The sequence below is a fragment of the Stegostoma tigrinum genome, chromosome 7, assembly GCF_030684315.1.
Source record: "Stegostoma tigrinum isolate sSteTig4 chromosome 7, sSteTig4.hap1, whole genome shotgun sequence".
Classification (NCBI taxonomy): domain Eukaryota; kingdom Metazoa; phylum Chordata; class Chondrichthyes; order Orectolobiformes; family Stegostomatidae; genus Stegostoma; species Stegostoma tigrinum.
Window position 1 is genome coordinate 19,664,650 of NC_081360.1, and position 27,427 is coordinate 19,692,076.

The 27,427-nt window shown below is 43.5% G+C and overlaps 1 protein-coding gene across 6 annotated transcripts; it reads right to left on the reverse strand.

The window, feature by feature from the left end:
* Window positions 1-1,814: 1,814 nt before the first annotated feature.
* cflara (CASP8 and FADD-like apoptosis regulator a) lies at window positions 1,815-27,212 on the reverse strand. 6 transcript variants are annotated; one of them, XM_048534687.2, is made up of 11 exons: window positions 27,164-27,187; window positions 24,503-24,679; window positions 22,783-23,229; window positions 18,952-19,057; window positions 16,903-17,038; window positions 15,364-15,473; window positions 12,354-12,453; window positions 11,728-11,810; window positions 6,856-6,952; window positions 5,632-6,142; window positions 1,815-2,922 (listed from the first exon to the last, which is right to left on the reverse strand). In XM_048534687.2, exons 3-11 carry the CDS (start codon window positions 23,082-23,084, stop codon window positions 2,793-2,795), a joined length of 1,575 nt encoding a protein of 524 aa, XP_048390644.2. In that variant the 5' UTR covers window positions 23,085-23,229; window positions 24,503-24,679; window positions 27,164-27,187; the 3' UTR covers window positions 1,815-2,792. The 6 variants fall into 6 exon arrangements, with proteins under 6 accessions (XP_048390644.2, XP_048390647.2, XP_048390643.2 ...); XM_048534690.2 differs by lacking the exon at window positions 27,164-27,187 and adding an exon at window positions 26,384-26,788 and having other exon boundaries at window positions 12,354-12,450; XM_048534686.2 differs by lacking the exon at window positions 27,164-27,187 and adding an exon at window positions 26,384-26,787.
* Between the last annotated feature and the right edge of the window lie 215 nt (window positions 27,213-27,427).

A 27,427-nucleotide genomic window follows, 5' to 3' on the forward strand; every position in this document is an offset into this window, starting at 1 on the left:
CAAGCTAGTGCTTTCAATAGTCAGTGAGCTTGTTGAGCAGTTCATTTTGAGATCGTTGGGTCTGAAGGTTACCTGAAACTATTTTATTCTGTTTCCTTTTCGATAGTGGTTGTTTCGCTTCCACGCCGAGAGTCTTTTTATTTTATTTGCACACATAAAGGCTGCTCTCATGTTGTGACCTTCACAATGTACTAGACCACAGCAGCACGTCAACCCAAACACACATCAGCACTGCAGTTTGTTTATGAACCCTTTTTTTATACATTCTTGGAAGAATTAATCACAGGTATATCACACCCACAGAATGGCATATAACCTACAGTACATGTTTTCCTGCTGGTAATTAGATAGCCTTGCACTTTTGTGTTTTGAAGTCTCCCTCCTCGAAGCTTCCCTGACAGCCCACTGCAGTTCACACAGGGGAGTCAAAGAATTCCATTCTTAGAAATTATATTATCAGAAGGCTTGGATTTTTTTTTTAAAAAACTGTCTTATCCAAAAGTTCAGTATGTCCATAAGTAATTTAGGGTTCTCATTCCATCAACATGATGGCACAAACTATAGAAAATTGACATGTATGTACAGGAAACAATTAGGAAAAAGAAAGACTTAGTTTTATTGCAAAAGGAATGAAATAAGGAAGTTTTGCCACAATTACACAACTGAGAGAACAAACCTGGAATACTGTGTATGAGGTTACTACCCTCAGGCGGTTGTGACAATACTATGGCTTTAACAGGTCTATTTTGTTCTGTTTCTTTTTTGAGGAGAGGTTTAAAGACAGAGGTGCCGAGATATGTGTTGAAAAGTCATAAATAGCTTGTGAGGCCTTGGTTTCTTTTTTATTAAAAGGTTGCAACAATAGAAGCAGCCTGAGTGAGTACGGTCAAACTCTCTCAGAGCCAGGATTTTTAGTTTCTTAGTTATTCAGTAACAGCTTTTGCTGGGTCTGTTGCTACACTAAGACTCTCCCTGCTACCACAAGATTCCCCCCCCCCCCCCCCCAGTTTTCTTTTGATGTTTTACCTTCTGGGCTGCTGGAGTTGCATGGGAAACAATCTGTTTTTCTGAATTTGCCTTTTGCCAAGGGTGTGTTTATGGGATTTATTATATTGGAACAGTTAATTAGTAATAGTCACTATTATTTTGTTAAGCATTTTGATAGGAGCTACATCTGAGCCAATCTTTTATTTTATTTCTTTTGTTGTATTTTAACTAGTTTACAAATAAAGTGCATTTTGTTTCAAATCTCATAGTTTGAGCAACTGAATTGCATCTGGAATGCAGCATCTTAAACTTACCTTTAAAATAAGAAAAAGTTAAGGTCTAGACTATCTTCTTGATATATTTTAAGGAGGTCTGGCCTGAACCATAACAAAACATATTATAGCTTTAAGAACCAATGATGATTTACTAGATTGACGTCTGGGAAGAGTAGGCTTTCTTTGAGCAGATATTTAGTTGGCTAGATCTATATTTTCTTGAGTTGAAAGAGGTGATCTCCTTAAAATTCTTACATATCACTTCCACTGACTGCATATCCAGCATAGTGCATCACTATCTCAGAATGAAGTTAGCTATTGAGGACTAATTACAAGTGAACTTTCTTCACTGAATTTGTGAATCTGGAACTTCTTACCCAAACAACCATGTACGCTCAGTTGTTCAGTATATTCTCTCAAAGATTGATGGAATATTTTTTAGATGTAAAGGAATTAAGAGATATGATGAAATTTGGATCCCTTTCCCACAAACTAAATCAACTTATATTTTAAAAGTAGTCAATTTAACTAGGCTTTTTTTTAGTTCAAGGCCTGTCAATTTATTGTTATTAAACATATTATAGTACAATTCATATATTAGAAATTAATTCAACAAAAGATGTAAGTTAAAACATACAATGATCAATATTATGTATAGTGTAACATTGCAGCTGTAGGTGGAAGGTAAGTCGTGGTTTTATTAAATGGCAGAGCAAGCTCAAGTGGCTTTATGGCCCACTCCTCTTTCCTATGTTCTTATAAACTCCAAATGTGGCCACTGCAATAGGCAGACCTGTACTTCATACCAGGTGTGGGAGTACCATGGACCAGAAGTGCAGCCAGTACTCCAAGCTAATGTCTTGTTATCTATACTATGTATAATCACACTCTGAGATACTTAGTGAATAACATGAAAAAACTCTAAAAACTGAAGAACAGTTATGATGGTGATAATTAAAAGACCTCAAAGTGAACACATGAACAAACAATTTCACTAACTGATGTAGCGTCATACAACATTCTAGGCTTGATGGCTCACACCTCATTCCTTAATCCCTCCCTTCCTTGATTCCTAGTCGAGCTGTCTCTACGCTTCCTTGCTTTACTTGCTATACCCAGCCTAGATCTCTCCCAGTTTACTCCTTCTGAGTCTGGATCCCTCTGCCTGTCTGGATCCTTTGTTGCCTCCTTTAAATACCTCAAACCTTCTACTCTTGTCGTAATCTCTCTGTCCCAGTTTGGCTCCCTGTATGTACTACACTCTAGATCTCTCTGCCTTAATCCCTCAACTTTGGTCCCTCACCACCTCAATCCCTCCACTTTGACCTTGACCCCTGCCACCCATGACTGAATCTTTGAGTGGATCTAATTCTCGTCTCCTAACTGAGCCCATGCATCAAGCCTTGTTTCTTTAGGTGCCCAGGTCTCAGTGTTCAGAGATTGCTTGCGCGGTGGGTGAAGCTGGTTTCATATTGTGGTTGCCCAGTCTCCTGATATATTTAATGTGGTAGTGGTGAGGGGGGGGCCCCCTCAGGGCAAGATGAGTTTTTTCCTCAGGGTGTGGCGGAGGACCAGAGGTACAGGCTCTTCAAAAGCCAGTAGACGGTTTCTCAGCATTGTTTGTCTGTTCACCTCTGTTAGCATCGATATCAAATCACTCCTAGATGGAGAGAGAGAGGAAACACTTAAGTCATGAGCTGACATTCATTCCACAAACACCTGAATCATACACTGCTAAACAGAATAAATCTCCTCAGCATCCTCTCAAACACCCTCACATCTTTCCTGAAGTTTTGTGCCTTGGACTCAATCTTCCAGTTCAGGCCTGATTGGTGTTCTCTAGAAGTTTAACACAACTTCCTGTCTTTTGTACTCTGTTTCCTTGCTAGTAAAGCAAAAGATTCTGACACTCATTTTTACTGCTGTGTCACTGAATAGCAGCAGAGGCTGGAAGGAACGAATGGCCTGCTCCAGTTCCTTTGTTGACTTTGCTCTTCAACTCCTTACATTGAACATAGAACAATACAGCACAGGCCCTTCGGCCCACCACGTCTGTGTCCACCATGAAGGTATTCTAAACTAATTCCTATCTGCCTACACATGGTCCATATCCCTCTATTCTCTGCCTGTTCATGTGTCTGTTTAAATGTCACTTAAACGTTGTTAACATATCTGCTTCTACCACCACCCCTGGTAACAGGTTCTAGACACCTACCACCCTCTGTGTAAAAAGCTTTCCTCACACATCTCTCTTAAACTTTCCCCTCGCACCTTAAACCTATGGTGGCTCAGTGGTTAGAACTACTGTCTCTCAGCGCCAGGGACCTGGGTTCAATTCCACCCTCAGGCTTCTGTCTGTGCGGAGTTTGCACATTCCATGTCTGCATGAATTTCCTCTGGGTGCTCTGGTTTCCTCGCACAGTGCAAAGATCTGCAGGGTAGGTGGACTGGCCACGCTAAATTGCCCACTGTCTCCAGGTATGTGTAGGTTAGATGGATTAGCCATGGGGAATGCAGGGTTACAGAGACGGAGTGGGATATTCTTTGGCTGGACTCGGTGGGCCAAATGGCCCGCTTCTACACTGTATGATTCTATGCCCCAAGTATTTGACATTTCCACCCTAGGAAAAAAGACTCTGACTAACCACCCTATCTGTGCCTCTCATGATTTATATACTTCGATCATGTTGCCCCTTGGCCTCTGACACTCCAGTGAAAACAATCCAAGTTTGTCCAATTTCTCCCTGTAGCTAATACTTATAAGAGACGATAAAAGATAATCTAACCACCATCCTTTGACATCCAATGGTACGACCATCACTGAATCCCCCGCTGTCAACATCCTGCTGGTTACCATTAACCAAAAACTCAACTAGACTCACCACATTAACACAATGGCTACACGAGTAGACCAGAAGCTAAGAATACTGAGGCAAGTAACTCACCTCCTGGCTCCTCAGAGCTTGTCCACCAGCTACAAGGCACAAGTCAAGAGTGTGATGGAATACTCTCCACTTGCCTGGATGAGTGCAGCCCCAACAACATTTGAGAAGCTTGACACCATCCAGGACAAAGCAGCCCGCTTGATTGGCACTGCATGCACAAGCATCCACTCCCTCCACCAGTGAATCTCAGCAGCAGCAGAGTGTACTATCTACAAGATGCACTGCAAGGAATTCACCAAAGATCCTCAGACAGCACCTTCCAAACCCACGAACACTTCCATCTAGAACGACAAGGGCGTCAGACATATGGGAACACTACCAACTCCAAGTTCCCCTCCAAGTCACTCACCATCCTGACTTGGAAATAACTCACCATTCTTCACTGTCGCTGGGTCAAAATCCTGGAATTCCCTTCCTAATGGCATTGTGGGTCAACCCACAGCAGGAGGACTGCAGCAGTTCAAGAAGGCAGCTCACCACCACCTTCTCAAGGGCAACTAAGGATGGGCAGGAAATGCCGGTCAGCCAGCGGCGCCCATGTCCCACAAATGATTAGAAAATAAATACATTCCAAAAGAGGCAACATCCTGGTAAACCTTTTCTGCATGCTCTCCAAAGCCTCCACGTCCTTCCTATGGTGCGGCAACCAGGCCTGCACACAATACACCAATGTAGCATAACTAAACAATTATATAGCTGCAACATGACTTGCCAAGATTTATACACAAATGCCCTGACCAAGGAAGACATGCATGCTGTGCATGTCCTTTCCCACCTTATCCACTTGTGTTGGAATGTTCAAGAAGTTATGGACTTACACCCCAAGATCTCGCTGTATATCAATGCACCAAAGGGTACCTCCATTTACTATATACTTTCCCTCTTGCATTTGACCTCCCAAAATACATGACCTCATACTTGTCCAGATTAAACTGCATCTGCCATTTCTCCTCGCAGTTTTCCAACTGATCTATATCCTGCTGTATCCTTTTGCAACATTCCTCACTATCCACATCTCTGCCAATGTACTACACAGAGGTTCCAGCACTGATCCTTGCAAAACATCACTGGTTACAGACCTCCAGCCAGAAAAAAACATCCTTCCCCAACTACTCTCTGTGTTCTATGGCCAAGATAATCTTGTATCCAATTTATCAACTCACCGTGGATGCCAGCAATTTCTGGTAATACCGGAAGAGTAGACACTGTGCAATTAACCACCTGGCCCATTTCTATTGATCCTGGTGGGGGGGGCTGACTACATTCAATCCCTTGTTTATTATACCGGGGGGTGGGGGGACAGAAACAATCACCATTGTAAATCAGAGGTTGGGTCTGAACACTGAAGGACGACTGGTCAGAATTCTCCAGGTTCACCTCCTGGAGGCGGCTCTGGGTTTAGCTGATGCCTCCCCAGTACTTACCTGCGGTGCTCCCGTAGATACTCCGACAGCGTGCGCATAAAAGCTGACGGTTGTTGGCCCGCCTGGAGGATCAGATGCTCAGACACCCTGCAGCAACACCACAGGATGTCTGCTTCCTGTGGGATTACTTCCTCCCAGGCACGACCATCAGCCTGAACTGCCTCTCCGTTACCCTGAGCGGCATCAGTCTCTAAAACCTCGTCAGGGTCAGGCGAGGCTGTGAGGAAATCCTGCACGAAGAAAAGCCTGGGCTTCCCCACCAGGGCCCGACAGCTCATCCCTTTGAAGTACTGCTGGATTTCTTCAAACAAGAGGCCAGGGCTTCGTCCATTGATGGCCAGGATGCTGCCTGTCATCCCCCGGCTCACGATGCAACACACGAAACAGTCGAGCGTGGCCAGGTCCTCGCGCTGGGAGGTTTCCTGCAGGATCTGCTTCAGATGGTCCAGCTCGACGTACAAGTGAGTGATGACTCGGAACCGGAGAACCTCAAATGTTTCCTTCAGTAAATCTGGAAAAATCATCCGAGAGCGAGACAGTAGAGTCAATACGGTTTGAATCTTGTTCACGTTCATTGCCACTTTTCCTACAGCACTGAACCCATCACCTTTCAGGCCCCCTTCAGTTCCAAAGAAGTGTCACATTGGATCTGAGATGTTAACTTTGTTTCTCCATCCACATATATCATCAGAAATGCAGTGCTTTACCAGCAATTGCAGTTTTTGTTAATGTGGAGAAAACACTAGGAATGAGGTGAGGTTAACTTAATACAAATGAGGGAATAGGGATGGAATAGGGATAAAACAGGGTAAGCAGGTAACCACAGGGAAAGGGGTAATTCATAGAGAATAGAGCTAATTCAACTGCACTAAAGCAATCATCAATAGAGGAGATCCTCAATCATTAAGATACCTGTAACCCTCAGAGCCACAGAAAAGAGGTTAATTTATCTTTTGCATCTATGAGATGGTTTGAAATTCGATTCCCTTGACTTTGGCCCAGTACCTATCACAGTATATCTGAACCCTCATTCTCAAAGTGCTGCTCTTAACCCCCAATGTTCTTGTAATCTGAAGTATTTGGGATCACCTGATTATGTTGCAGAATTTGGGGAAGAACTGACTGATGGTGAGATTACGCAGTCAGTCACCCATCACCAACTTCACGAAGTGTCCCCTACAGACTGACTGGGTTTCCCCACAGCCCAGGTTAACAACATCTTACCTGCATCAGTTCCAATACAATCGATGATTAAACACAGACCGAGCGGTCTACTCTGTACCCTGTACACCTCCAACCCATTCTGTAACACAGAACACAACTTTAGAAGGAATGATTTTGCATTTATATCACAGCTTTCACAATATCAGGAAGTGTTTCACAGCTGTCACTGTTGTGAGGATTTTGAGCTCTCACAAATCACATGGAGATAAATAACCAGATAATCTGTTTTACTGATGATGGTTAAAGGATAAATCAGGATAGATCAGGACAGTTGGCAGGAAAAGGGAGGTGTTGGCATAGTAGCTTTGTCACTATACTATTAATCCAAAACCCCAGGCTAATGGTCTAGGCATGAGCATTGAAATCCCATGATGGCAGATGCTGAAATCTGAACTTGCATTGAATGGGGCAGAAAATAAATCAGGAGATAAAAACGGCACTATTACAATAATCAATGGGAACTTCAATATGCAGGTGGACTGCGAAAATTATGTTGGTAGCAGATCCCAAGAACAGGAATTTGTGGTATGTCTACCAGATGGCTTTTTGGAGCAGGTTGTGGTGGAACCCACTGGGGAATGGACAATTCTTGGCTTGATGATGCGCAATGAGGCAGACTTGTTTGAAGATCTTAAGGTGAAGGAACCCCTAGGGGGCAGCAGCCATAACATGAAAAAATTCACCCTGCAGTTTGAGAGGGAGAAGTTTAAATCAGATGTATTCAGGTATTACGATTAAGAAAAGGTAAATAGAAAGACCACAATGGAGGAACTAGCTAGAGTTGGAAGGGAAGACGGTGGAGCAGCAATGGCAGGAGTTTCTAGGGGTAATCTGGGAGGCTCAGCAGAAATTCTAGCAAGGAAGAAGCAACATACAAAGAGGAAGATGAAGCTGACAAGGGAAGGCAGGGACAGCATAAAAGCTAAAGAGAAAGCATACAATGTGGTGAAGATTACCGGGAACCCTTTAAAAATCAGCAGATGACAACTAAAAAAAAACAATAACTGGGGAGAGGATGAAATATGAGGATGAGGTAACTCGTAGTGTAAAAAGATTGCAACAGTTCTTATAGAGAGAGACAAGGTAACAGAGAGGCAAGAGTGGACATTGAACCACTGGAAAATGAGGCTGGAGAAGTAGTAATGGGGAACAAAGAAATGGCAGAGGAACTGTATAGGTACCTGACATTAGTTTTCACAGTGGAAGACAGAAGCAGCATTTCAAAACTACAAAAAAAGAGAGAGATAGAGGTGAGTGCAATGGCCATCACTAAGGAGAAAGGGCTAGGGAAGCTGAAAGATCTGAAGGTGGATAAATCACTTAGACCAAATGGACTACACCCAGGAGGAGATAATTGAGATTGTGGAGGAGTGATCTTACAGAAATCGCTGGAGTCAGAAAGGATCCCAGAGGGCCGGAAAATGGCTAATGTAACACATTTGTTGAAGAAAGGTGGGAGGCAGAAGACAAGGAACTGTAGGCTGGTTAGCCTGACCTCAGTCATTGGCAACATTTAAAGTCCATTATTGAGGATGAGATTGGTGAGTACTTGGAGGTGCACGGTGAAATAGGGCTGAGTCAGCACAGCTTTGTCAAGGGAAAGTCATGCCTGACAAATCTGTTAGAATTCTTTGAGGAGGGAATGAGCGAGTTAGACAAAGTAGGGCCAGTGGACATGATTTATTTGGATTTCCACACAGGAGGCTGCTAAATAAGATAACAGCCCATGTTGATAGGGGCAAGGTACTGGCATGGATATAGGATTGGCTGACTGGCAGAAAGAAGAGAGAAAGAATAAAGGGGTCTTTTTCCGGGTGCCAGTCGGTGATTAGTGGAGTTCCGCAGGGGTTATTGTGGGAAGAATAGAGGCATGTACTATTTTCTCAACAGGGAAAGACTTCGGAAATCTGAAACACAAAGTAACTTAGTAGTCCTAATGCCAGTTTGTCTTAAGGTTAACATGCGGATCCAATTGGCAGTTAGGAAGGCAAAAGCAATGATAGCATTCATATCAAGAGGGCTAGAAGGGCAGAGATACACTACTGAGGCTACAAAAGAATCTGGTCAGACTGCATTTCAAATACGTGAGCAGTTCCAGACCCCATATCTAAAGAAGGAAGTGTTGGCCTTAGTGGGGTTCCAGAGGAGGTTTACAAAAATGATCCCAGGCATGAAGGGCTTGTCATATGTGGAGTGATTGAGAACTCTGGGCCTGTATTTGCTGGAATTTAGAAGGATGAGGAAATCTCATTGAAACCTGAATATTGAAAGGCTTGGATAGAGTAGACATGGAGAAGATATTTACAATGTTAGGTGGGACTAGGACCTGAGGGCACAGCCTCAGAGTGAAGAGATGACTCTTTAAAAAGGACGTGGGGAGGTATTTCTTCAGCCAGAGGATGGTGAATCCGTGGCATTCATTGCCACAGAAGGCTATGCAGGCCAAGCCAATCAATGTATTTAAGACAGGTGGGCAGGTTTTCGATTAGTAAAAAGGGTTCAAAGGTTACAGGGAGAAGACAGGAGAATGAGGTTGAGAAACATATCAATCATGACTGAATAGCAGTGCTGACCCGGTGGACCAAATGGCCTAATTTTGCTCCTTTATCTTAAGATCTTGTGGACTAAAGCCTGGGATTAAAAGATGGCTTAATGGTGACTACTGATCATTGTCATAAAAAACGATGTGCCTCATTTGTATCCTTTAGGTAGGAAACTTCCACATTTACTCGGTCTAGCCTACATGGGACTTCAGGCCCACAGAAATGTGGTTGACTCTTAAATGCCTTCTGAATTGGTCAGGCAAGCGACTCAATTCAAGGCAATTAGGGACAGGACCCAAATGTTGGCCTTGTTGGTGACACTTAAATCCCACACACGAATAAAGAAAAAGGACTCCCCCTGCTCTACTCTAAATTCTGTTGTGAGATCAGGCAGGGCCTTTAGTTAATATCTCAACTAGAAGATGCCACGTCCAGAATGGAAGCACTCCCTCAGGCCCAGCAATAGGAAGCATCAGGTTAGTATCTGAATTTAAGAATTTGGGAATAGTGTTCGAGGCCACAGACCTTCTGGCTCAGAGATAACAGCGCTACATTTAAAGGTCAGGGCTGTCAAAATAGTTATAGAACAGAGGAGGCCATTTGGCCCATCATGTCTGTGCTGACTTCCTGAATGAACAACGCTCACAGAGCCACTCTCCCATCTTCTCCACTTTACCCAGCACATTCTTCCTTTTCATACAATAATTCAATTGTTTTTCAATGCTTCAAATGGACGTGCTTCCACCGAACTCTCAGGCAGTCATTCCAGAATCCAACCCTGCGCTGCTTAGAAGTTTTTCTCGTGTCTTCATAGCTTTGTTTGACAATTAGCTTAAATCTGTTCTGCACCACCACATTTCCCAACCTTCTATATTTTTTCATGAATGTGAACATCTAAGATGTCCGGAACCATCATTTTGAATATTTATCAAATCTCCTCTCAACCTCCTTTTCTCCTCCAAGGGAAAATAACCTCAAATCTTCCAAAATGTCCTCACCCCTGGAACACCACCTTGTGGATCTTTTCTGCATTCTCTCCAATGCTTTCACATCCTTCACAAAGTGTAGTGCCCAGAATTGGACACAGTACTCTAGTTAAGGCTGGGCCAGTATTTTATACAATTTTAACAGACTCTCCTTGCTCCCATTCCCCATGCCACTGTTGTTAAAGTCTGCAATATTATACGCTCTCTTAACTGTTCTCTCTAACTGCTCTGCCACTTTTTATGGCTGACACACATAAAGACATGGGTTTCTCTGCTTCTGCACTCCCTGTAGAGTTGTGCACTTTAGTTTAGACTGTCTGTCCATGTTCTTCCAACCAAAATGAATTACTTCACACTTCTCTGCATTGAGTGTTATCTGCCACCTGTTTGCCCATTCTACCAACTGGTCTATGCTGATTTGAAGTTCTACAGCATCCTCCATTGTTTATAACGCTTCCAATTTGCCAACAGTAAACACTGAAACTATGTTCTCCGTACACAAAGGTTTAGACCATTAGTATATATCACGAAGGGCAGGGCTTCCAGCGCTCATTCTGACCCCTGGAGACCTCAATGATCCCCACCCCAAAACACAATCATTCATCACAACACTATTTCCTGCTACTCATTCAATTTTGTTTCTACGTTGCTTCTGTCCCCTTTGAGAGGGTGAGAGCACTGAGCCAACTCTGCAGTGTCATTATGGAGAACAGATGACAAAGCTGATTGGCTGGTATGGACTCAGTTACCTGCAACACAGCACTAGGTGTAAATAGGGACATCATGAATCACTAGTTGCAGTTCGGCTGTGAGTTATCATCACAGATTCCCCTGAGGTTTTTCTTCATCCTTGCTATCATCAAACATCTACGGAGTGAGATAGCTGCTCGACCAATGGTGGGAGTGCAGGTGGGGAGGTGGACAGGAGGGGGCCTGGGGAGGTGAGGTAACCAGCGCTATTCCCCACCATTCTCAGATTTTCTCTCTAACTCAGGAAGGATAATGAAGCAAACTTGCTACCTCAAGGCGCGCAGCTTCAGACTTCAGGAACTGAGAGGAGTCTCAGTGGGATGCTTGCTGGTAATCCACTCTTCATACAACCAGCCAACAGTGGTTGCAGTTGGAATTGTGCTCTCTGTACCGGGCCACCCGTCCCCTGCCACTATCCTGTCAACACACTCAACCTTCTCTTGTGGCTGACCATCCTTTCCCCACTCAATATTTCCCCTGCACGCAGACTCTGCATTTTACCTTTATCCCAATGTTTGATCACCAACAGCCTCCCCACCAGCACCTCCTAACAATAATGACCCCTCCTCCCATCAACGTGCTTTAGCTCTTACCTGTCGTGCTGCACTCGCTGCTGCAGGAGGCTGGACAAACTCAACTGTTGGGTTAATCATTGACTCTGATTGTTGCTCTTCAACTATTGAGGAAAAGTAGGCAATGGTGAGCGAGGCAGCTGATCTTATTCTGTAACTCAAACTAAACCATCTGTCAACAACAATCACTGTCAGTAAAGAATATATTGAGACTGCGCACAATAAGGACACAAAGGTTTTGGGGGAGACTCTGTTTCGGTATTTGAGGTGACAGTGGTTAACCACAGTCGCCAACGACTGGCTAAGTCTGTAGCTTCACTCAGGGCTCCTACCTGGAATGGCAGGTATTCTCCCCCGTTTCAGGTGCTGAGCAATGTTCTGTGTTGAAATGACTTCACTTAATCATCGCTGTTATTGGCATTTAGATGGGGGCGTGCTCAAAAGACAGCTGGAATGCAAGAGCTTCCCCAAAAATAACTCACAGTATATAATAACAAAAGTTGTGCATGCTCTTTGTGATGTTTGTCTAGGACACAACCAAGTTGCAAATTCTACCTGAAGCAGGATTCAGCTATAACACTAGAAGGTGATTATTTCCACAGACTAGATACAGAGGTGGATATCCAAAATTCAGCTGTATTACTTACATGAGGCCGCTAATGATGTTGGACAGTTTGATTGAACATGTTGTCTTGATAATTGACTGGCGTTGCAGCTTGCAGATGCTGGCATCCAATTGCTCTCCTGCTGAAAGTTGGGTAAGAGTAACGGGAATGTAAAGTTTCAAACAAAACCAGAAAACCACACACAAACCCCTGCTTAGCCTCTCATACTTATCCTCACCCCACAAATGTAATATTTCCAAATATGTGCATGAAACTAGGTGGGGATGCAAATGGGCTGGAGAGAGATTTGGACAGGCTGAATGCATGGGCAAGAACAGGAGTGATAGATTCATACAGCACTCAAAAGGCCTTTTGGCCCATCAAGTCTACATTGATGTAACTACCACTAGAGGTGCACTAATCCAATTTCCTGCATTTGTCCCAAATCCATGAATGGTCTGATATTAGAAGTGCTCATCCAAATATTTTTCAAATGTTGTAAGGTTCCCAGCTTCCACCACCTTCCCAGGAAGTGCATTCCAGATCCCCACCAACCACTGAGGGAAAAGGTTGTTTTTTTACTCCCCATATCCCGTGAATCTCCTGTCCCTTACCCAAAACTATGCCCTCTTCTGACTGACCCCTCAACCAGGGGGAGCAGCTGCTCTGGGTAAGCGTAAGGTTGTTCACTTTGATATGAAGAACAGAGATGCAACGTATGTCTAAATGGTGAGAGATTGGCCAATGTTGGTCTCCAAAGGGACCTCTGCCATTGTTTATAAAGCACTGATAGCTGGCATACAAGCGCAGCAAGCGATTAGGCGGTCAAACAGTATATTGGCCTTTATCACAAGAGGATTTCAGTACAAGTGTGATGGAGGAGCAGGATGTACTCAGTTAAAATTTGGGGAGCAGATTTTTGGCTGACCTGATGTTTACGGAAGGCTGAAGGTGGGAGACCAGCCAGATGTCTGGCTTCAATTGCAGTGAATCCAGCTAAGACTACACCTGGATTATTCTGTGCAGTTCTGCTCCCCTTACCTAAGGAAAGATGCCCCGGAAGGAGCATGGGTGAAGGTTATCAGATTAATTCCTTGGATGGTGGGACTGTTCAATGTGGAGAGAGAGCAGAAACTGGATCTGTAATTGCTGGTGTTTACAAGAGTTGAAGGTAATCGCAATGAAACTTAAAAAATTCTTATAAAACTAAACATGGTCAATACATGAAAAACGTTTCCTTTAACTTGGAAGCAGGGTCTAGAACGGGGAGAAAGAATCTCAGAATAAAGGGCACGCTATTTAGGACTGAGATAAGGGGAATCTCTTGACTCAGAGGGTGGTGAATCTTTGGAATTCTCCACCCCAGAGAATGGTGGAAGGTTACTCAAAGAGTATATTTGAGATCGACTGACTTCCAGATCCTAATGATATTAATGAAGATGGCATTTGTGCATGAACTCAAGCACAGTCTGCTAACCTCAGTCTTGCCTGCATTGCTAGACTTATAAGAGTCATCGAATCATATAGCATGGAAACAGACTCTTCAGTCATCAATGATACAAATATCTCAGCAAGGTGCCCAACTACCTCTTCCCTAGCTTCCCACAAAGTTCTAGGAAATACCTGATCAGGTTCTGGGGATTTATCTGCCTTTATGCGTTTTAAGACCTCCAGCACCTCTGCTTCTGTCATATGAAATCTTCTCCAAGACTTGATTATTCCAATACACTCCTGGCTCAGTTCCCACCACCAGCCTTCCATCAAAAGCTTCAGGTCTGCTCTCCATATCTTAATTCACACTAAGATTCCTGTTCCCCATCACCCTTGTACTCGCTGAACAACATTCACTTCAGGTGAAACAACATTTTGACTTTAAAACTCCCGTCCTGGTTTTTCAAAGGTCTTCATGGCCTTGTCCAGTCTACCACTGCAACATATTCCAGCCTCACCACCTTCGAAGTTGGTCCTGGATGAAGGAACTGAGGGTATTGTTGCCAAACGTGTAGACGATACATTTATTGGTGGAGGGACAGATAGTGTTGAAGAAGCAGGGAGAGTGCTGAAGGACTTAGACAGGCTTGGAGAGTGGGCAAAGAAGTGACAGATAGAATACAATGTGGGAAAATGTGAGGTTATGTACTTTGATGGGAAGATAAAAGGCGTGGATTATTTTCTAAAAAAGGAAGGGCTTTGGAAATCAGAAGTATAAAGTCCATCCTAGTTATGGAATCTCTTTAGTTGGCAATTAGGAAGGCAAGTTAGCATTCATTTCAAGAATGCTAGAATACAAATGCAAGAATGTGCTGCTGAGGCTGTATAGAGGTCTGGTCAAACCACACTTGGAATATGTTCTGGGCCTTGAATGTAGGGAAGGATATGCAGTGTATGGAGTGTTGGACAGGACAGTGGTGATGTATGTCTGCATGCACACAATGAGTTAACAAGGGCACACGGTTGCAAATACACATGTAAGATCAGCAGTGGAGGGGGGGGGCTAAGCAAATGCACAAGATCAGCAGGTCTGCACATAAAGGTTGCGGGTGTATGTTTGCAGGGTGTATGGCCTGTAGCATGGTAAGTAGGCAGGTGTTCATGTCAATGGCGGGGTATGTACGTTTGCAGGTATGTACGGGGTCAGTGAGGGCACATGCAAGAACACACGGAGCTGCGCGTTGCTTGCACCTCCACTGACGCTGCCCTGCGTGGAAAACAACCTCCACTGAACACGTGCACTCCCCGATGTTAGGACGTGCACCTCCCTGACCGCACCACCTAATCTCCGCCCCGCAACAAACACAAACACGCACAGCACATATACAAACAGAAAACCCTCCCTGGTTAACCACACCCAACATGAACGGCTCAGATAGTAATTGAGAGTGCTGGTTGTGATATAATAGATTTTCTCAATTACGGGGGGCAGGTCAAGATGTAACGTACAACAAACAGGTACAAGGATACTGCTGGGAGGCTATAAACGTGATCATGTATTTAAGAAAATTTCTAAAGCTCTGCTGGTGGATAACTATTCATAACTGTTGGAAATACCTACCTGATTTTGTTCAAATGGCTCACGGCCAGAACCGTGCTCTCGACAGGGAGCAGCGACTGGGACAACATTCTGATATGCAGTGGAATTTTGCACGGAATGAACTCCCAAAGCTGAGAATGGGAAGAGACAGACAATACAGACGTTATATTATTAATACTACAATTACCTCTAAAAGCCTGTTAACAATCTGTACCTCTCTAAACAATCTAACCAGAAATATGAGATAAGTGATTTAGTCCCCTAAACCTGTTCTACTCTTCAGTGAGTCCTCACCAACCTATAACCTAACTCTGCACCATCTTCCCTCACCTTCATCCCGTTCCATTAAAAACGTTTAACTTTAAACCTAAGATGACTGGTAAAGTTTGTATCAAGACTTTGATTTAACAGATATTTGCAAAAGGAGGAGTTCCAAAACCCTCGTGATTCTTAATTTCACTCCTGACAGTTTTGGCTCTTGTGTTTTAATTAAGCCTCTTGTCCTAGGCCGCACAGCTGACAGAGCTATCTGGGCTATCATTCCTTTAATAACTTGAAAATGCCAATCAAACAAGACCTTAACTGTTTAAATTTCAGGAATATAAATCAGTTTGTGTAATGTACACTCAGAATTCATCCTTTGAAGGCCAGGTAGTGTTCTATTAAACCTACACTGCTCTCCCTCCAGAATCAGCCTATCCTTCCTAAGGTGTGGTGCTCAGAAATCCTCACAGCAACATGAGGTGTGGTCTAACCAGGGCTCTGCTTGGCTGAAGCTTATCTTCTATTTCCTTGTATTCTAGTCCTTTAGATAGAAAGGCCAGCATTCCATTAGGCTTTAATTATTTTCCATACTTGTTCAGGTCATTTTAAAGGTGTATATACACAGAGATCACACCCTTCACTTTCCCCCAGCCCCTACCCCTAAAGTCTCTGGATCTTTACTCTTTCTAGCTTTTCATTTAATTAGCATCTTGTTCTATCTTTTTTAAGTCCATCCTGGTTGACCTTGCATTTGCGTATATTTAAATCTATCTGCCACAATTTTGATCCTTCAAGTAATCAATCAATATATCCTTGTAACTTTTCCCCTTCCATCCACATAACTAACAGTGCAGCTTTCTGTCAATCATGTAATAAACACGGTGATTAGTTAGAATTCTCCTTGCAGGATACTGGGAGCCATACGCCCTAATCTCTGTCTCTCCTAATTGGATCAATGAGTCACCTGCAATTCCACAAGTTACAGCTTCAAGTAGCAGAATCTTTTAACAGCTTTATTGAATGTCTTCTGGAAACATGTGCAAATAATATACACAGCTATTTTCTCCTCCTCTGCTTTAGTCATTTCTTAAAAATTCAGTCAGACTTTTCAGACAACCCCTGGAGTAAACTGTAACTCTGTCAACCCAATCCAGCTCCTGAAATAAACTATAATTCCTTTTACCATTATAATGCCAGAAATAAACATTAACTCTGTCTAACATTCAGAACTAATTTCCCCTCTCTGTGTGTAATTCTCCCTTTTCTGTCTAATCCCCTTTGTTTGTTCATACTCACCCACTTGTTTGTATTTAGAAACCTTCTTTCTCAGATCTATTCTCCCAATGGTCTTTAGACAATCTTCCACCAGTTCCAAGTTATTCGCATCAACCTTGCCAAGTTTCTCCAGTTCAACAATTAAATCTAAGAAGGTCTAACAGATAAAAAGTCTTTGTTAGCTCAATAACAGATCCCAATCTGGCTGGTGGACAATATGGAACTTACTCAAAAATATAACTCACTTGTGAGAGGAAAAGTTTGTCTTATTTGGACAAGTTAAATAGAACAGGCTTAAACTCTCTGGAGTTCAAAGGAATTAATTGAAACATACAGAATTCTGAGATGGACTGACAGGATAGAGGCTGAGAGGATATCACAGTTTCAAACACAAAGTCAGCCATTTACAGCTGAAATGAGAGGCTTTTTCATTCAGAAGATTGGCATTTTTCTTGGAATTCCCTGCCCCGTTTGGCCGTCACTGCTCAGTCAATGAATATGTTCAAGGTTGGGACTGGAAACTTTTTGGGCTTTAGGGGAATTAAGGGATATGAGAACAGGTTGGGAAAGTAGATTTGATGTAGAAAGTCAGTCTTTCTTATGTTCTTCTGAACAGTCCAACTCCTATCGATGAAAACAGTATAGATGCATTTAAGAGGAAGCTTGATATGAACATGAGGGTGAAAGGAAGAGAAGATTATGCTGATAGGGTGAGAATGAAGTAAAGTTGGAGGAAATGCACACGAAGCAAAGACACTAGAATGGAACTGCTGGGCCGAATAATCTATTTTTGTGCTGCACATTCCATGTAATAAATAATTGTGTTTCAACATTTTGTTCAAACAGTATGGCCTCTCATGCCTTCTCCGCTGAATCCCGACAATGCATAATTCAAGACAGAGCAGCCTGCTTGTTTAGCACACCATCTGCCACCTTAAGCAATCAGTCTGTCTACCACCAACACATGCTGGCAGCAGAGTGCACCATCTACAAGAGGTACTGCAGCAACCTAACAAGGCTCCTTTGATAGCACATTCCAAACCTGTGATCTTCACCTGCTGGAAGATCAAAGACACAGGAACATCACCACCCACAAGGTCACGTACCATCCTGACTTGGAACTATGCTGCTGTTCCTTCACTGTCACTGGATCAAAATCCTGGAATTTCCTCCCTACAACACTCCACAGGCACTGCAGCAGTTCAAGAAAGCATCTCACCATCACATTCTCGAGGGCAATTAGTGATGGGCAGTGACGGGACAGAGGTGCACAGATTCTTCCAATACAAATTTTAGAAAACTACAATAAAGGGAGGGAGCAATGGGAAAAACAATGAGATATGGAAGAGGAAGGATAGTGGAAGTCTGAAGGAATGTGAGAAAGGAATTGTGCTCAGATGGCTCTCTTGATCAAGATATTTTTAATCTAACAAATGGGAAAGCTAATGCTGGATATAAAATTAGCAAAGTGAGGGATTACATAGAAAATGATAATGTGATGAATATTCTTTATATATGGATTTTGAAAGACTTTTCAAATTTCAAATGGTGCCATCTAGGACGCTAGTCAATAAAACAAGAGCTTTCTGTGGTGCAGACCACACAACCAAAAAATGCAATACATTTTTTTTTCTGTGTACCAAAATGGCTACAGTACTCATCTATCCAGTAAGGATGATTGTGGCTCATCTGGAATGATGTTAAGGTGCTCTCGAGATGCAATCTCTTGTCCTGTAAAATGGAATTTTAAAAAAAGATAAAACCCTTCTGTTTTGTTAATGAAGGGAAGCTGCAGCGAACAGCCAAAACAACTGCAGATGCTGTAAATCAGGAACAAAAACAGAAGTTGCTGGAAAAGCTTAGCAGGTCTGACAGCATCTGTGATCAAAAAATCAGAGTTTATGTTTCAGGTGCAGTGACCCTTCCTCAGAACTCAGTTAATCTCATTTCATTGTCATGGGTGGAGCTGGCACATGCCAGATTAACCTCCCAGTGCACAAACGGCCGGCTGCATCCATAATCAATGGACTTGAGCACGGAACAGAACGGGAGCTAACATATTGAAATTACCTTCATTGCTTCCTGGTGGCCTCTTGGTACTTGGCAACGTAATAAAAAGAAAATAGATTGCAAATCTTCTTGAGAGAGATTCTCGCTGATGTCTATCAACAACTGCCTGTTTTGTAGGGGTAAAGACAATCAGTTAGTTATCCTGTCCTAAATCCAAGTAATAGCTCATAAATTAATGGAACGTGGGTCTTCACATCAAGAAGGCTAAAAGACAAAGAGTTAAAAGTTATGGTACAGATATACATAATCTTAGTCAGAGTACTGTGTTCAGTTCCGAGCGCTATACATAATGGCCTTAGAACGGATGTCTCACAGATTCACCAGGCTGATACCGTTGCAAAAAGATAGGTTAGAATAGACTGGCCTGATACTCCCTCAAATGTAGAGGATTGAGGAATAATCAAGTTGAAATTTTTCAGCTGTTTAAAGGAGTTTAATGAGTTTAGCCAACAAACAGTGGTGGAAATGCAGGGGAGGGCATAAAATGAAATCAGAGGAGCATGCAATAAAGTTACAACTGTAATCATGGGTGATTTTAGTTAAATATACATTGGACAAACAAACCTCACAATGGCATTGCGGAGGAGGATTTCATGGAGTGTGTACGTGATGGCATTTTTAGACCAAAACACTGAAGAACTAATCAGAGAACAGGCTGTACCGGACTAGGTATGATGCAGTGAGAAAGTATTAATTAACAATCTCGTTGTGCAGGGTCCTTCGGGGAAGGGTGATCATAACATGAGAAAATTCTTCATTAAGATGGAGAATGAAGTAATCAAGTCCAAAACTAGGGTCTTGAATCTAAATAAAGGGAAAGACAAAGGTATGAGGCATGATTGGGCAGGGCTGGATTGAGGAACATTACTAAAGGGATTTGCGATAGATAAGAAGTGGTTCGTATGGAAAGAACGTGCATGTGAATCCAAGATGATGGTAGAGTAGGGCTCCTGAGCTGGAGCTTGCCTACTCCAACTGCTTTTCTTTCTTATTTTCTCATTTTTTTAAAAGTTTTTTTTTCTCTCTACTTACCTTCTGGAGGGAGCTCAGCCATGGAGGCAGTGGCAATGATGGCAGTGGCAGGAGACTGCAGTAGTCTGCCACGAAATGGTTGGTGTGCTTGGGTAGAACTCTGGCAGTCGGTGACATCGTGGAAGTGGCTGGGGGCCGGGAGTGGCACCTGAGTGGGACTCTGGCGGCCTGGTAGTTGGTGGCAAGACAGCAGCACGGAGATCGAGAGATCAAGCCCAAGGCGGGAAAGAAAGGATGGTAGTCAGCAGCAAGACTGCAGCATGGAGGCACAGTGATTGAGAGATTGAGTCCAGTGCAAGGGACAGCTCAAAACCTCTTGGGGAAAGCCCACGTGGCGCAACTACAGGCTCATGACTAAAGAAGGACTACATTTTGCAACTTTTAACGTTATTCCTTATTTACTACTTCATACTGACAACAACTGTAATGTTGAATTTTTAACTTATTTCTTTACATTTCTACTTTTTACCTAAGATTTTGTATCTATGTTCCCAAGATGGTGCAGTGAATGGGTGACACTGTAAACCTTTCGCTGTACTCCTGTATCCCTGTAATTGAGTACACATGGCAATAAAACCTAATTCTAACAAATACTGAAATAGAACAATCATTCAAAATTAGAAGAAATAATGGGTCAACAATGGCTTACAAAAGAAATTAGGGTTAGTATGAGATCCACAGAGGGGACACAAAAATTTGCTAGAAAAAGCAGCAAGCTTGAGGATTGGGAGCATTCTAAAATTTAGCAAAAGAGAATGAACAGTTTATTTAAGATGGGAATAATAGAGTTTCTGAGTAAAATTTTAGGGAACGTAGAAATTGACCATGAACCTTTTATAAAAATGTGAAGAGAAAAACACTTGTAAAGAACAATGCAGGTTCCTTACAGTCAGAGGACAGGGAAATGATAATGGGGAACAAAGAAATGACAGAAGAATTAAACACATTCTATGTTTCTGTCCCCACAAAAGGGGGTGCAAATAACCTCCCAGAAATGTAAGGGAATCAAAACCAGTGGGTGTGATGTATTTGGATTTTCAGACGATTAGTGGGCAAAATTAAAGCACGTGGGATAGGGCGTAACATACTGACAAAGATCAAGAAATTGGTTGACAGACAGGACATCGAGAGTGGGAATATATGGATTTTTTTGTGTGACAGGCCATGACTAGTAGGATAATTCAAGGTTCAATGCCTGGGCCCCAATTATTCACTATGTACAAATTACCAGAGGAAGAAACTAAATGCAACACTTCCAAGTCTGCTGATGACACGAAACCGCGTGTGGGTTTGAGAACTGTGAGGACGATGCAAGGAAGCTTCAAAGTGATTTAGACAAGTTGAATGAGTGGGTAAACACATAGTACATGCTGTACAATGCGGCTAAATATGAAGTTATAGACTTCAGTGTGAAAAATAGAAAGGAAGAGTATTATTTAAATGATACATTGGGAAGTGTGCAGATACGAAGGGTGCTGGCTGTTCTTGTATAGCAGTCAATGAAAATAAACAGACAGGCACAACAAGCAATTAGGAAGGCAAATGGGATACTAGACTACATTGCAAGTGGATCTGAATTCAGAAGTAGAAAAGTCTTACTGCAGTTATACCAGGCCTCGATAAGAACACATCTGGAATATTGCATGCAGTCTTGATCCCCCTACCTAAGAAAAGATACACTTATCATAGAGGGAGTGCAGTCAATGTTCACTCGGCTGACACAGGAGACGGCAGGACTGTCCTATGAGGAGAGATTGGTTTGACAGGGCCTGTATTCACTGGACTTTAGAAAGATGAAAAGGGACTTGATTGAAACTTGAAATTTAGATAAAATTCTGAAAGGCTAGACAGACTAGATGTAGGGAAGATAATTTCCCATTATGGAGAATCTAGAACCAGGGACCAGGTCTCAGGATAGGTAATTTAAGATCGAGTTGAGGGCACGAAGAGTAGTGAACCTGTGGAATTCTCTACCACAGAGTTACAGAAGCCAAGTCACTGACTATATTCAAGAGAATTCATCTGGATGCAATTTTCCTGCTTTCTGCCCTTACACCTCGATGCCTTTATAATCTAAATGAAAACCTCTCTTCTTTAATAGAAGCTGCCATGAATACACTGAATGGTAAATGCAAGCTAGAAGGTCTGAGTGCTCTACTCCTACCCTGAGTTTCCAAATTTCTATGAGTTAATACAGTAGAGAGAGAAACATAACGTATTTCCTTTGGTGGGAAAATCCAGAATGTTAAAATTACAGCTGGGTTGTTCAGGGGAAGCACGTCTTGTCATGAAGGGTAGCAAAAATCTGCACTTCATTTTCCAAAAAGGCTTTTGAAGCTGGGGATCAACCTAGCCAAGGGAATTAAAGAATAAGGAACCAAGGCAAGTAGAAAGCATCAAGACACAGATCAGCCACGATTTAAGTTAACGGTAGAAAAGGCTCATCGTGCTGAATGGTCGATTCCTGTTCCCACGAACTGACTGACCCTCAAACCAGTCCCATGCTCCATCATAGAATAATGTTAATAACATTGTGGCCCCCACCTCTGGCATGACATTGAGTAGCCAAAACAAATAAAAGGTCATTTTAGCACCATAGCCTGGGGAATAAGATTAGGTACAATGCAGTTTCACAAGATGTTATTCATTATACCGTGTCATGGACTAAAGCCAAACACTGCTTAGTTCAGTTGCATCAGAATTCTGCCTGCTATATCTGGGAAGAAAGAACTGGAGAAACCAAACTTTCACCACAGGCAAGTCATAGAAACTAATCCATTTCACAGAGATTGGTTTTACCTGTACGAAGTTACATATCCTTTGCCACTGTTCAAACGTGTCTGCAAACGCTCCACATCAACTTGCAATCCTTTCAAAACATCGAATCTCTTTATTCGATAAAGCAGTTCATTTAGGAGCTCAGTCCTCAGCAGGTTCCGCTTGGACAGGATGTCAAACAGCTCTTTCACTTCCCCAGTATTTAAATAATCTTTGAGGACATCAAAGCACAAAAATACTAAGGTGGCACTTTCATCCTTCGACAGTTTGTCAGCTATTTGCAAAGCCAGTGGTCTGATATCTTGAGTACACTGCTTGAACATATTATTGAATTTTGAACGAAGCAGCCCCAAGGGGTCCTTACAGGGAACTGAGATTTCCCCAGCCAATAATGTTGTGCTGCAATCTCAAGTCTGGTGACGCCACTGACTTCTCTTTTCCGACACAAAACGAAACTTTGACGAAGACCTAAGCAAGGTGAAAAATATGAATCAATCGCTAATGAATTTTGGTTTGGAACGCACCGAAGTGTTCAATTAACTCCAGGCTTAAGGGAAAAATCCTGGGTTTCATTCTCGAGTTGTTCTTGCTCATCTGCTCTCAGATATGGCTGCAGTTCAGCAACAACAGACCAGAAGACCTAGTTCATCAAAGTGTCAGTCACATTTCAGACTGACATACATTGCTGTGGCATAGTCAGGAACGACAGTCACTTGGAGTGACGCAGAGCAGGCTGAATGAGAGCCACAAACCCCTGGCAAGTAACAGAAACAATGGGGGAGAACACTATCGAGAGAATACATAAATTTTTCCATACTCTTCATTAAGATTTTTGATTACAAGTCAGAACATTTATTGGACATCACTTTACTGTGCATCTAACTCCCATGCTTTCCTACCCCAGGAGTGTTTGATGCAGACAGTGTCGAAATATCTTCAACCATGTCCTAAATTAGACAGTTAAAATTTACTTACTACTTAAAAATTTTCTATTGTTCAGTTCCACGTCTTTCTCCCTTTCCTCTATTTTGTTTTGTTTTAGTCATTACCCTGTCCCATCAAATGTGGGCTAAATCCCTACATCTCTCCACTTCTCCTTTCCTCCCTCTGATCTCCCTGCCATTTCCTCACCCACATTATCCTATACTCTGATTTAGTAAATGCTTAGTCCTCTCCCAAAGCATGTTGGGTCTAGGCCGAAAACATCAGCCTTCCTGCTCCTCTGGTGCTGCTTGGCCTGCTGTGTTCATCCAGGTCTACACCTTGTTATCTTAGTCTTCTTCCCATAGAACGGTGAGAAAGGGTTATTGAATACTTTTAATGCAGATGTAGATTGACTCCCTTATTAGTCCAGAATCTAAGGTTGTTGAGGTGGACATGAAACTAGGGTTGAAGTCACAATCTGATCAACCAACATTTTATTGAAAACTGCAGCAGGCCATAGTGGCAAAATGGCCTACTCCTCAACATAATTTGTGTTCATAAGTAAGAGCCTTGTCACTATAGCCAGTGAGACCCAATACCACTCCTGTTTTGTTCTTTTTACTTAGCTTTTAAACAGTTGGAATTTCCTCATTTATTCATTTTGGTGTAGGCTTGTTTTGCCCGCATCAACAATCATCGTGTGCTCATCCTCTCTATTACAATTTTAAATCTATCCCTGCTCTTCCTCCACTCACTAACAGCATTCTCAATAATAACCTCTGCTGATTTCAGCTTGTTCCTTGGACCAATGACAAACCTGCAGCTGTCCTGCTTCTTGTTGGCATTAATGTTTAACGGCATTCCGCTCATCGACTCCAAATGTTGCACTGCTTCTGTGACAGCGCCTTCTCTGCCCATCACGCGCATGAACCTGCTACAAACCACAGGTCTGTCTATCCTGAATCTGACTCTCCGTTCAAAAGGAAACCATTGCCTGGAGAATAAACAGAGATTTTACTCAACCGGTTTATATTGCTGGGAGAAGCATGGAGAAAGTATATGGTGTGGCTTCAGGGTGTTCAGAACCCCCTCTGCTGACCTTATGGTCTCTGCTCCATTGGAACACACTCATATTAGACTCTGGCAGTTGAAATTTTCCATTTCTGTACTATCTTTGTTACCCCATCCTACAAAGCAAATGCTTATCATCCTCAGCCCATGAACCCCGGCCTCCCAAGATGATTAACAGTGGATAGGGTACATGGCACAGAATCAGGCCAATTGATCAAACAGCAATGCCAATGTTTACAGCTCCACTCAAGCCTCCTCCTATACTTCACATCTAAATTCATTATCATAAGCATCTTTCTTCATAACAAGTATTCTATATTTATCTTCATGGTAGAAGACGGTGAAAGGATTCTTTTATTCATTCATAAGGCATGGGTATCACCAGCTAGGTTCACTGTTTATTGCCCATTCCAAGTTGCCTTGAGAAGGTGGTGAGCTGCCTTCCTGAGCCACTGCAGTCCTTATCCTGTAGGTAGACGCATAATATCATAAAGGAGGAAATTCAAAGGTTGAGGCCCAGCAACACTGAAGGAATGGCAATATATTTCCAAATCGGGACAGCAAATGGCCTGGAAGAGAACATGAGAAGACGTGTTCCCATGTATCTGCTGCTGTTCTCCTTCTAGATGGTAGTGGCTAAGGGTTTTGTAGGTGCTGTCCAAGGAGTCTTGGTGAACTTCTGAAGTGCATCTTGCAGACGGAGCACACTACTACTGAGCATTGGTGGTGAAGGGAGTGGAATTTTGCGAATGTGGTGCCAATCAAGCAAGCTGCTTTGCCGTAGATGGTGTCAAGCTTCTTGAGTTTGAGCTCCACTTATCCAGGCAAGTTGGGAGTATTCACACTCTGAACTTAACGCCTGGTAGATTGTGGATAGGCTTCAGAGAATAAAGAGGTAAGTTGCTCACTGTAAGATTCCTAGCCTCTGACCTGCTCTTGAAGGCACAATACTTACTTGATTAATCCAGTTCAGTTTCTGGACAATGTTAACACCCAGGAATTTGGTAGTGGGGTAGCCAGTGATGGCGACGTTATTGCATGTCAAGGAGCAATGGTTTGATTCTCTCTTGGTGGAAATGGTTACTGCCTGGCACTTATATATTATAAATGTTATTTGCTACGTTTCATCCCAAACCTGAGTCTTGCCCAGTTCTTGCTGCATCTGGTCATACACTGCATCAGTACTTGAGAAATCTCAAGTGGAGTTAAACGTTGTGCAATCACGGGCGGACATCCCCATTTTTGACCTTATGATGGAGAGAAGATCACTGGTGAAGCAGCTGAGGACAGCATCCCAGTAATAGCAGAAAATCACGGGGCAAGAGGGAGAGACTGAAAATAAACATTGTCACCGGGATAAGCAGGCTGAAGGCTAACCCGTCTCCAAGACCAAATGCCTGGGCATCCTAGGCCATTCAGCCCTTTGGGATTTGTCAGTGTGGTCTCAAAATATTCCCTGCTCATTGCTTTGCCAGGTCTGGGGGAGGCCTTTCAGCCCCTCTGTTCTATTCTGTCCGTGCTGCAGCTCCATCCAGCCACTTCCTTCCCCTGGCTCCAATGTCACGGTGTGCTCCGTGCTTTGCCTCAAGTTCAAACCCGTCAACGCAGATCGCTTAAACCTCCTCACCTCCTATAAACCTATCTCCCGGAGTGGGGTATGCAAACGCCTGGCCTTTCCTGCAGCCCAGGCCACGGCCCAAAACCCAGGCTCCCCTCCTGCCCCAGGCCCCAGACCCGAGGCCCGTCCTCCAGCCCCGGGGCTGTCTCCGTCTGCGGTGGAGGCTCGTCGCGGGGCCGGGGAGTGCGAGCCTCACGCACCAACCTGCCCCGATCACCGCGTCCCTGGTTCCGGTTCTTCTCCTGCCCCCTGGAGAAAGCGAAAGTGAAAGCCCCACGGCCTCGGCCGGGGACTGGGGCCCGAACCCCGTGCCCCCCCTCCTCCCGCTCCCTGGCCCCGACTCCCAGGCGGGGAGGGGTGGTGGGGGGGAAGCAGAGCCCTGGGACCGTGGTACTGTCCGGAGCTCAGGCACATTGTAATGACAGACCCCAGGACTGCATTCCATTTACCCCCCCCCCTCGTGTTCCCACACAAATCCCCCTCCCACATCCCTCATCTCCAGCCCCTCTATACCCCCTTCCCCCCCATCTCTCCTGTAAAGATCCCCGCCCCTCATATACCATCATCTCGCTTATATACCCCCAACCTTCCTGTATCCACATCTCCATTCCTCATATATCCTCATCTATCCCCATCCCTCATACACCATCATCATCATCCCCCCCATCCTTCCTACGTCCTGCATCCTCTCCCATAAACTCCATTCCCTCCTCCTCCTCCTCCCCCCTGTATGCTTCATCCCCTCCCCATACACTCTTCAACTACCATCACTCCAGAATCACTACATACCTGCACCACTCCACACACAGCACTCAGAGAGCTCAGCAGCTACTGTAACATAAAACAAAGCACTGCAGATCCTGGAGTTCTGATACAAAAATACAACTTGGTTCTGAAGAAGAGTCACCGGAATTGAAACATTAAACTCCGCGTTCTCCCACCGATGCTGCAAGAACTATGCTTCATCGGTTTTGTTTCAGGTACAGCAGCAAACTGGTTATGTTACTGGACAAATAATCCATAGAGCTGAGTGATGCTGTCTGGGAAGATGAC